The 11,850-nt window shown below is 38.4% G+C and overlaps 1 protein-coding gene across 1 annotated transcript; it reads right to left on the reverse strand.

Moving 5' to 3' along the window:
* Positions 1 to 75: 75 nt before the first annotated feature.
* Positions 76 to 11,599, reverse strand: ankrd46b (ankyrin repeat domain 46b). The gene is made up of 4 exons (XM_044341530.1): positions 11,488 to 11,599; positions 9,690 to 10,032; positions 2,605 to 2,763; positions 76 to 1,318 (listed from the first exon to the last, which is right to left on the reverse strand). Exons 2-4 carry the CDS (start codon positions 9,998 to 10,000, stop codon positions 1,102 to 1,104), a joined length of 687 nt encoding a protein of 228 aa, XP_044197465.1. The 5' UTR covers positions 10,001 to 10,032; positions 11,488 to 11,599; the 3' UTR covers positions 76 to 1,101.
* Positions 11,600 to 11,850: the final 251 nt, after the last annotated feature.

Raw genomic sequence — 11,850 nt, forward strand, 5'->3', positions numbered from 1 at the left:
GCGCTCTGTTTTAACACTATAAGTAGTCGTCTTGTTGATTAGAATCATACATACACATGATTTTATTCATTTTCCACATTAAATTAGAATTTTATTGTTATTGTACACAGAAAATCAACGGTGGAAAACCTACAACTACTAAAATATACATGGTTTACAAGGACATTGAGATAAAAATGAAAATACAACAAAACAAGTAATAATCATGAATCTGCTGCCATTATCCTACAGTTTGTAAGCATTGAGCCTAAATATGAAGTTTACAATGACACGGTAGATTTTAATGCAACAAAGCTGCATGCCTCTGGCGGGAATGTCTTAACGAACTTCTGTGAAACATGAAGCTTTCTCTCAAAAAAAGGCACACAGTCAAGGTGCTTCTCCGATCTGTACGTACGCAGAAGATACGACGTTCCTGCATCCATCGACTTTCAAAACAAAACGGTCAGAATAAGATAAGATGCAGGGTAGACGGCGAGGGTGCAGGATGTCAATAAAACATACAGTATGCGAGGAAATTAATACAGAATATGTTTGATAAATAACACAATCGAGAGATCAGACAAACGAGAAAAATAAGATACAAAACGTTGGCAATGTACAGCTTGTAACAGATCATACGGTATGAATGAAATGGAAAAAAAAAAGATGTTATACAATGAAACGTCCTTATAAACTAAACAAGTGCATCATTCGTCATTTTCAAAAGCATCTTGAACTGTGATCTCATTTTAAAGGGGATATGTTACACAATATGGAAACAAGACCAACGTAATTTTCTTTATGAGTCAATGAATCAGAAGAAGAAACTGCCCGGGTCGTCCTGTCAATCACCTCACAACCCATCACACTTGCAAGTTGGTTTTTTTATGTAACTGTTTTTTTTTTTAAACTGAGGAAGTGTGTTTTGTTCTTTTGGATCGCTGCTTATTAGAAATACATTTTTTTTACTAACAATACAATCTGATGTTTCCCTGTTTAGGCAATCAAGAAAAGGACAAACTCTAGGCTGCAAATAAAACAAAAATCTGAATTTCTGTTGTAGTGTAAACAGCCGAAAGCTCCTCCTTCACTACTTTCTCTCTCGTTCCTATCCTTTCCTCAGTGCACCAGCTCCAGCTGGCTGGTGGAGAAAGGCAGGACCCCGCTGACGTAGTAGGCGATGCCCAGGGAGAGGAGGGCGATGACCACCAGTAGCAGCAGGACCCTCCAGAAGCCCAGGTCCTCCACAAACTCCTGCCAGGTGGTCCTGAAGCTGGACAGGACGCCCTCGCTGCTCTGCAGGTTGGGGTTGAGTAAGGAGTGGCTCTCCATCGCACTGACAGACAAAAGAACAACTGTTAAAAAGGGGTCAACAGATAAAATCTGCCTCATAAAGGAGTTCATTTAACTCCAGACAGCCTGATGCAGGGCTGGTGATGTCACCTAATATCAATGTCATGATTAATTGTCACATTTACCTCTGCAAAAACAAACAGAAAAACCTGGATTTAGACAGATTTATTTACCTTATTCAGTACTTAAGAACACAAAAACAGAAAATTCATTATTATACTATAGATAGATAGATGTAAACTCTGTCAACATATTCAGCTGCTGGTAAACAAAACTAGCACACTTTGCTTGATTGTTGAAGAGCTGTAGTATTTATTTTTTGGCAAACTCCAGCTCATACTGAACATGTACTGTTGTATTTATAGTTTAGGCCTAGACTGGGCTTCTTCTGCATCAGCTTTTGTCCTCTAGTCCATCTTCTTAATCCAGCATGTATTCCCAGAACAGACTGACAATAATGTCAAATGAGTTCCCAGTCAAATGAGTTCCCAGTCAAATGCAACAATTTGCATCTCTTCAGCCTCTGATTTCCAGTCCCTTATCTGCTCCCACCTGTATTGTTTTTTTGTTTTACACAACTATCACACAACCCTCCACCCATTTCCTTTTCAGTGTTTACCCTAGGTTGACTGCTTTGCCTTATATAGTGTCCTCCTTAAAAGGAGTTGCACTACCGAGAGTTTACCGGGCAACGACACAGAGGCTGACTCACTGAGAATTTTTTTTTGGCCTGCCAGGGGTTCTTGTTGACCTGGTGGCCCACCCGGTCTGTACTATTATAACCTGCTTTTTATAATTTTTTATAATTACTGATTATATTGCACTTTAAACTTTCTATTGTTATGCCTAATTAGCAGGGGTTTTCCTCAAATAATGAGTTAGACTTTGAGTTAACATGCTCATGTTTAGCAAGTAATGTTTACCTCACTTAACACAAAGTGCAATGGAAAAGTCATGGTAGCACAAAATTTAGTGCCAACTTTTCCTCCTTGTTGGTTTTTTTTTTGTGCCTGAATGAACTCTCACAGCTTATCAGCAGTGAAGCGTGTTTGCTCTTGTGCTTATCGCTGTCCTCACAAAACACACAAGAGAGTATGAAAACAAACAATCCTTTTGATCATAAAACCACTGAATGACACTTTTGGATTGTGAGTCAGTTTCAAATAGTTTTAAAGCCTGTAGCCTTATTCATCTATCTAACCTGTTTGTCATTCTTTCTCACAGATTACGCCACCCAACCCCGCCCAGTCCTCTCCTCACACTGCTTACCTCTCACTGTCAGCCATCTGCATAGTTTCCAGTTTGGAGTGTGGCCCTCTGTTGAAGCCTTTCACCTCCTGCTCCTCCAGTCCCTCCAGAAGACGAATGGCGTCCTTGTTGACGCCGCGTCTCTTCGCCAGCACCAGAGGCGTCGACCCATTGTGGTTACTGTTACGGAGGAGGGATAACAAACACTGGCGCCGTTAGAATCGAGAGTCAAAGGAACTGTGCTTCGGGGAAACAAAATTCACAGATTATCATGTTTTAAAAACTGGACTTCAGCAGCCACATATACACATCTTGACACTGTACACAAAGATACACAGACAAGAATATGTATTTTAACTGCTCAATAAAATGAACTTCTTCAAGATTCGGATCATTCGTACTGAAATACAATTAAAAAGGAGACTTTACAGGAGAAGAATGACTAGATAATCATGCAAGATATGAAACCCAGGCTAAGATAACTATTCTCTGCGTTTGTAGTTTCCTCTGAGCTGTGAAACTTCATGTAAGCTCAGAGGTTATTTGTGATTATTTTGTGGTTTGGTCCACAACTGTATGCACTAGATAGTTAAGATAATGATCTTAAATGGGAAATAACACACTTTGTGAACTGCCAAGTGTTGATAAATCGTGTTTATTCTGTGTAAAGAATATTAATGTACTATCTTTAGCCACTCAAGGATGTGAGTTTCAACTTTGACACAAACCTCAGACACACCTTTTGCACCAGATTTAATGGCGAGGCACTTAAAACAGTGGACTAGAGCTTTAACAATTAGTCTATCGGTCTATCAGTTGACCAACAGCAGCTATTTTGATGATTGAATAGTTGTTTTTAAAGCAAAAATGCCAAATATTTGTTGGTTGCAGCTTCTCAAATGTGAGGACAGCTTTGATGGCACGACACGAAAATCAACTTCTTCGAGATTCGGATAATTCATACTGAAATAAAATTAAAAAAGGAGACTTTACAGCAGAAAATGACTGTTGAAAAAATCCTCCTTCCTGCCCAGACCTAGGTGTGTGAATGCAGAAGCTCTTTAAATAACCCAACAACTGCAATAAATAATACACAACCACAACCAAAGTTCCTACAATGACTAAACAATCATGCGAGGTAGAACACTGAAACTGATCTAACCTAACAGTCATTTATATTTTCCATGAGCTTAAACGTGTAGGTGGTTTCAAGGGTTTCAGAAGCGTCAGTAGGTCCGGCGGGGTTTTTTTTAAAGCAAGAATGGCAGATATTTGTTGGTATCGGCTTCTCAAATGTGAGGATTTGAAGCTTTTTTGTGTCATACATGACTGTAAAATGAATATCTTTGGATTTTAGAATGTTAATCAGAAGTTTGATATAAAGTTGCAAAGATTAGTCAGTTAATCAGTCGACTGACTGATTAATCGCAAATAAATAAAATTAATCACCAACTGTTTTCGCTGATTCCAGCTTCTTAAATGTGAATATTTTCTGGTTTCCTTAGTCTTCTATGATAGTAAACTAAATATCTTTGGGTTGTGGATTGTTGGTTGGAACAAAACAAGAAATTTGGCAGATCAATCGATAATGAAAATAATCATTAGTTGCAGCTCTAAGAAAGACCGCTTATTTAGGCAGCAGGACACGGAGGGACATTAAGGTAAGATTTAGGAAAGTCCAGGATGTGTTCTCCACTACATCTGGAAGTCAAGCAATACACCCTAAAAACAAAGGTTCATCTATAGTAGAGCAACATTAAATACATGCTAATGTATGGTTCTAAAGCTTTTAGTTTAGTTTAGTTATACAATCATAACATCACAAACCTGGAGTTGTACAGAAAAACCAAACGCAACATTAACACTGAAATAAGGCTGATAGCTGGGCCATGTGCTTCAAAAGGGAGGCGGATCAAATCCCAAAGACTGAGCCTTGAGAAGAACTCGTTCATGGCAAAAGAAAATCTAGAAGACCAAACATGACGAGCTAGCCAGGATGACCCGAACTTGGGGTGAGGCTCATCATGTTGCCATGGATAGCTGGATATGACCAGATGTGCACTACCAGCTTTCAATATCTGACAGTTTTGGATACTCGGTACGTGGTACTGAAGTTCCATACCCTGCTGTTGCTGGGATTGTGGCTAGAGCTGCATTTATGTGGTACTATGACATTGCAGTCACTTCATGCAGAGGTGACGCACATGTGCTAAATATGCTTAGAGTTGTGATGACACATCAGTGTATCCCTACAGGCCTGGTGGGCCACCAGGCCAACAAGAACCGCCACCAGGCCCAAAAAATTTTTTTTAAATACTAAAAATAACGCAAAATACCCATTCTTTTGGAAATCAATAGTGTTTGGGAGCCTCTGAGCACCGCTGTTTCAAAACGTGAGTTCACCTCTTTGTCGTTGCCTGGGAAATTCCAGGTAGCGTACCTCCTTCTTAGGAATAGGCCTTTGGGAGTAAATATCAAAGTGTTATATATCATTGGAAAATGGACGACCTAATCTGATGATATATGGAAGACTGCAGTTGTTTACTTTTTGCAAAGTGAGTGCACACGGTGACTCAAGTGAAGCCTGTAAGCCAGCAAGCTTCTGTTCCTGTTATCGCGTAATTACACCGTAAATCGGCGCTGATGGTCATAAAGGCGCCGTACAAGGTGCCTCGGAAAGCTGAGATTCTCACGGTTCAGACAAAAACAAAGCTCGACGATATCATGAACAGTTCCAAAGTTATTTCATGTTTTGTAGAACACGGTCCAGCATAGCGTTGAAGCTAGGTTCAGTTCCAGAGGGTTAAGTATTGTCGGTGTCATCGCCTAAACAGCTGCATGAACACATCATTACACCTTGTTATTGTGCCAACAGTTCAACTAAATCAACGTAGGTGAGGTTTAATCTACCAAATATTTACGCCACACCTTAACTGACAAAATGTTACCCGTGTAAAATATCAGAAAGGATGGGAATTCAGCTCTGTTTAGTTTCAGTTCAGTATTTTTCTTTGACCAATCCCTGACTTGTTGTCAGACATGGTTACCAAAGAATTTTCGTCCTCCGTTAAGGCGGCAAGAAAGCTCTACAGCTGCGACAATTGATTGATTAGTCAACCAACAAGAAAAGAATAAACCTTTTTGATAATCAATTAATCATTTTAGTCATTTTTTAGGCAAAAATGTCAAACATTCCTCAGTTTCAGCCAGTAATATGTGAGGATTTGCTGGTTTTCTTGGTCTGATTTGACAGTAAATTGAATATCTCTGGATTTCCCTCATTAAAAAGCACTACTGAACTGCACTACTGAACTCACTACACAAAACCTCTTTGTGTAGTAGTTGCTATGTAGTGACTTGTAAGAATTGTGCAGTGAATGTGTAGTTTAAGTACTACTCATGACACACCAGTAGAGTTCTGCAGTAGTAATCAAGCAGAATAAGTTGAACAAATAACTTGAATAAGTTGTCAAAACACTACTGCTATACTACACAGGCTTTTAAATAGTAATCGTGTAGAGCTTCTACTACTTGCTTGTATAGTGAGTATGTAGTTACAACACTACAGCAAGACTACATATATTTTAAGTAGTGATCAACAGATTTCTTTACTACTGGTTGCTTATGTAGTTAGTTGGGTGAAAGACGTGCCGCTCATTTTTTTTCTGTCCTTGAGGTTTGAATAACTTTAAAAATGTGAAAATTTCAGAATAATGTTATAATTTACTTTAAAATATCTTTTTCTTTGGGTCCCTATCTTGAAATGCCTGATTTTATTAAGTTTTGAGAGAATATTGAGAGAATAAGGGCAAAATTGTCTAAATGGTGTAACAATAAAAGTGTAGCACCTAGAATTTAAGTTGCTGAAAAAATGTGTAATTTAGCCCTAAATGGCCTCTGAAATACATTGGTATTTTTATATTATATTTTTTAATACCAAATAATGGTAGAGAAACATAGCAGTTCTGCATATTTTTATTAATATGGGGAATCATGTCTGCCAAGTCAAACTTCTGGTATGTCAAGTGGTGTAACCACCATTTTGAAAATTTTCATGTCATCAATCATGTGACAGGATATGATGTCAAACAGAAGGACCCATGAGGACCCCAACTGCCACAAGTCAAGGTTAGTCTAAAATTTGGCAAAATAAAGCATTTTCAGGCCATGGTCAGGTATGATTAGATTACATGTCAAATGGTATGACCTCAGTTAAATGTTAATAAATCATAATCATCATAAAATATTCAATTTAATATGAAAAGTAGTTTTAAATATTCAAACCAAGGTCAAGTGTTTACATAGCCGTCCACAATAATGCCTGCAAACTTTGTTTTCAATTTGAAATGTCAAATGTTTATTATCATTATTATTATTAATAATAATAATGATAATAATTAGATCATTATTATTATTAATAATAATAATGATAATAATAATGTGCAGCTTGAAATGTGATCTAAAAAGAACTTTAAAATCTGTAAATGATGCTTTTAATTTCACATTTCTATAGGATAATGTACATAAGCAAGCAGTTTGTAGGTCGAAACTTGTGTATGCATGCAAACAATAAACTCTCCTCTTCTCCTGACAGATACCTCTTACAAGTACGGAAATAGTGACTCGCCACAGAGTGTGAGTTAATGCGCATCCTGCTGCAAGGGAAAATTCCCTGGCTAAAAGAAAACAAAGGCCCACTGCATAAGACCCACACACGCACGCACTAATGCTTAATGTGAAAGTAAAATCAGCGATGTAGATCCCCTGAAAGGTTGAAGTATTGCATTCATCTTTTTTACTCTTAAGCTATCAAAGCAGAAAGAGACAGGGAAATATCACAAACATCCCAGTTGCAGATCTGCCCAGGAAAAAACAGGAGAAGATGAGGGAAAAGTGGAGGCAGTATCAAAGGCAGTACAGAGAGAAGAAAAGGGTGCTTGCTGATGTTTTGAACCTTACTCCTCCCTCACTGAATTCAACAGTAAATGGCAAGCTTAGTGTCCCTCCAGAGAGTAAACCTTGCTGATCATGACTATGTGCAACCAAGTTTAGAGAGACCACAGGCATCATCAACTCCTGTAAGGGCAGTGCGGAAAAGTACCAGCAAACATATAGCAGTGCTGAAGGAAAAGAAGGAACTTGAAAGAATGAAGGCAAAAAAGCTGCAATGGAAACTCGAGAAACTCAAAGAGAAGAAAGGACAGAAAGTAAGTGAGGGAAACAAGAAGAGAGACAAAAAGAAAATTGCAGAGGAGAAAAAGGAGAGGGTAGTCAGCTTTCTCTGTAGGGACGAAAATACCTGCATGCTGTCGGGTAAAAAAGACACTGTTACAAAAAACAAAATTAAACACCAAAGGAGAGTGCTGCTTCAGTCTCTGAAAGACCTCCACGCCAACTACAATACAACCGCCCTGAAACACCATGCAGTCTCATACAGACAGTTCCTCAGATACTGCCCTTTTTATGGTACTCCAGCAAAAGAGTCCGACCGAAACACCTGTGCCTGCTATGACCATGACAACTTTAAAATGATTGTTGACAAGCTCTGTCAGAAAAGCATTTTGTTGACTAACAGCATTTCGGATCTCCTGGAAGCAATTGTTTGTGACGCGGCCAACCAGAAGCGTGTGAGGAGGGAGAGGATTGTTGTTACAGAGGAGGAGAAAACATCTGCAAAATATCAAAAGATTGAAAAGAGTGGCAGGATGGCAGACCTTCTCAGTCTCCTGAACAAGCAGCTGGACGCCTTCACTCGCCATCAGTTTAAATGGCTGCACTAGACCAGGTCCCTAAGAGGAGTTTAGAGCATGTTTTTGATTTGGACATCATTCCAACCCTTATTTGTCACTGACCCAGTTATTACTCATAAATTCTGACAAGTTTTCATTTCAAGAAGCTATATAACCATTTTAGATGGAAAGTAATTTCTCATATAGATATCTCATGGGAGATGGTCATGGAAGATACGTAAACTGTTAATCCACGGATCGCTTATATGCATTTACACTTGAATAAAATTCACATAATATTTGTACCAATGAGAGAGAATAACTGATGACACCTTTCCTTCTTTTGCCTTCTCCCACCTAAAATGAGACGATCTATCTATCTATCTATCTATCTATCTATCTATCTATCTATCTATCTATCTATCAGGAAAGCTGTAATAATGATGAGGGTTCCTGTGAGAGAGGTTTGCTGCTGAGCAAAATAGATATGATGGAAAAGGGGAACCAAAAAAAGGAAGAGAGAATGCTCAGCGAAGAACAACTTTTGTGGTGTTTGAAAGTAAGTAGGCCACCTCATCTCAGTTCTAAACACCTTAATTATACCATGCACGTGTAGGCTAGCTACACTCGTTGTCATGTTTTCCTATGTGTCTGTCCTTAAAGGACTACCACGTGTAGTAGATTCACTACAACATGTGCTGGAAACTGATCAGTGGTCTGCTGACCTTGCTTTTCACAAAGTAAAAGCTTGTACAGAGTAGCTTGAGCAGAAAGATGTGCAACATTCATAAAGCAGATCCAAGGCAATTAATAATTAAATAAATTATTATGAGGACAAAGCCTTTTAAAAAGGCCCCAAACAAAAAAGTAATGTAATTGTGTAGAAATGCAATAAAATGTGATAATTCATTCTATGTATGATTTCTGAAGTGTAAATTACAGGACAATATTCAGTCCATTTAATAAAATTTGTTGAAATAAAGCTTGTGTATAAGCTCACTCTTGTTTGATAAGAATAAATTATATGCAAATTAACAAAGCATGATATGATACTGAATAGGAAAATGTGTCTGTTTTCAATACTAATTCAGAGTTTGTGTAGAAATGAAAAGAAATGCAACATTACACATACACTATGCAGGTAGTTCAATAGGTATTGTGAAGGCATACAGCAGTACTTGTGTAAACATGAAGTAAAAATAAAAAAAATTGTTACTACTGAAATTACTACACTATACAGTTTGTTACTCATCTCAATAGCATTTAGTACTCATCTATTGAGATGTCACCTCAGACTTTAGGAAACTGTGACCAATATCTTTCAATGTAGATTCTGCAGATGAATCACTAATGAAAAGGACACAATATATCTCTCACCAGATATCAATCTTCAGCCCGTTGGACACCAGGAACTGTATAGTATCCACATGTCCACACAGATGCAGCGCCGTATTCCCTTGATAATCCGTCGCCAACAGATCGGCCCCGAACTTGTGCAGGAGGCGACATATGTCTACGTTCCCCCGGGCGGCGGCTAGGTGCAGGCCGGTGCGGCCCCGGTTGTCGCGGATGTTGGGGTCGCATCCGGTCTCGAGGAGCCTCTTGGCGAATGGCAGGTCTCCATCAATGCAGGCCTGCAGCAGAGGCACGTTGGTCTGCGACGAGTCGTTGATGAAGACATAGGACATGTCCGAGTGGGTATCAGAAAATTCCAGCGTACCTGGATTACGGATCAAGCAGGAAAACAGGAGAAAATGATTCAGTATCACAAATATACACTTAATTTACTATTTTAATGTACTCAGTTGTCAGTAAAGTGTAATAAATCCGCATGATATTGTAGCTCAAGACCAGGTTTTACAAGAAATTAGTGAATTAGAGTCAGATTGAGTAGAGTAAGAGTGAAACATGATATTGGTGATTAGGCGCACACAAGAAGGCTACAAAGTGGTTTCAGTATACAGTCATCAGTGTGAACAAAGTAACTTTCCCAAGAGACTGCTGCATAACATAACATCAAGAGGTTTCAAGAGCCATTCAATAGTGCCAAAGCAAAATTTGGCTTTAAATTGTTTGTTCAGCACATAAATAAACAAAGTGCCTCAAGTGATGTTATTACGGGTGAGTGTTGATGCATGTAATCGAGAACCTCGATCTATCTTGATATTTTACCATAGTGGTTACTTACATGATACAGTTGAAACAATTGGTGGCTTAATCCATTAACTAACCATTTTGATTATTGGTTCATCATTTCCCTATTTTGTTTTGTAGTCTATTAATTGAATTCTCTGATTCCAGCTTCTCAAATGTGAATATTTTCTGATTTCTTTAGTCTTCTTTGATATTAAACTGAACATCTTTGTGTTGTGGATTGTTTGTCAGAACAAAACAAGACATTAGAGGATGTCATATCGGGCTTTGGGAAACAGTGATTGACATTTTACACCATTTTATAGACCAAAAGACTAATCGTGAAAATAATCGATAATGAAAGTGTGTAGTGATGACAACAGAGATCAAAATACTTTCAAAACTTAGTGAGACTAATACCTGTGTAATATTTTATTCAACTTTCATCATTTCGCCTTTTCTGTACAATCGACGCTTTGCTTTGAGTGTAAATGACCCTGAAAAACTGCATAAAGCTTTTTAAAGCTATTACATCAACTATTGTTATATGTTACCAGTATTTGCTTTCACTTGCACATGTATCACATTAAATCAACAGCAAAAATGACCCGTGACAGCGTGAATCCTGCAAGTAACACTTACTTTTAAGACGACATAACAAAACAGTGTCATTTTTAGTGAACGTTTAGCTACAGATTTATGTTGACAAAGCGTTAAAACGTTACAGTATGTGATAGTTAGCTAGCTGTAGCTGCAACGACACGCTTTAGCACACAATAATGAAGAGGAAAACAACACTGGATCAATACACATCATGTTTTCATGAGCAACTTCACAAATTGTTTCAGAATGACGCATTAAATAGCTGCTAACGTTTGTAACGATGATAACATTAGCTGAGAAGCTAGGAGAGCTAACGTTAGCTTCAAAGCTATCGTAGCCCAGCTGACACATATTTATGTGACTTAACGACTGTAGAAACGCGCACGTACAATTAACTTGTACTTTACACGATATATTGGCTGCCAGTTGTATTAGTCACCTGTTAATATGGTCCAATTCAGCCGAAAAAATATATATTTCGCTTTCTCCGAGCTAATTCTACGTGCAGTCTGCGATGTTTTTTTTTTCCTAGGATGGCGAAGTCATGACCCGCTCTACTCTGCCTCTGATTGGCTTACCCTGATAATCTTACCCCTCATGTCTAAACCTGACCAACCCGATCAACGAAGGCAACGAATACTAGCCAATCAGAGGCAGAGTAGGGCGGGATATGACTTCACCTTCCTAGGAAAAAAATGGCTTGTTGTTGTTGTGACGTTAGTTTCTTTTTACGGGTTTTGTCGCCATCTAGTGGTGCGTATTGTGTACTAGCATTAAACTATCGATACACATTAATGTTTCA

The sequence above is a fragment of the Thunnus albacares genome, chromosome 22, assembly GCF_914725855.1.
Source record: "Thunnus albacares chromosome 22, fThuAlb1.1, whole genome shotgun sequence".
NCBI classification, from domain to species: Eukaryota; Metazoa; Chordata; class Actinopteri; order Scombriformes; family Scombridae; genus Thunnus; species Thunnus albacares.

What these genes read in the sequence shown, in the direction of transcription:
- ankrd46b (XM_044341530.1), bottom strand. Translation starts at nt 10,000, where the DNA reads ATGTCCTATGTCTTCATCAACGACTCGTCGCAGACCAACGTGCCTCTG. An exon ending in GGGCTGAAGATTGATATCTG is followed by an intron (nt 2,764 to 9,689) that starts GTGAGAGATATA and finishes CCTCCGTAACAG; the next exon opens with TAACCACAATGGGTCGACGC. An exon ending in CAGATGGCTGACAGTGAGAG is followed by an intron (nt 1,319 to 2,604) that starts GTAAGCAGTGTG and finishes TTTGTCTGTCAG; the next exon opens with TGCGATGGAGAGCCACTCCT.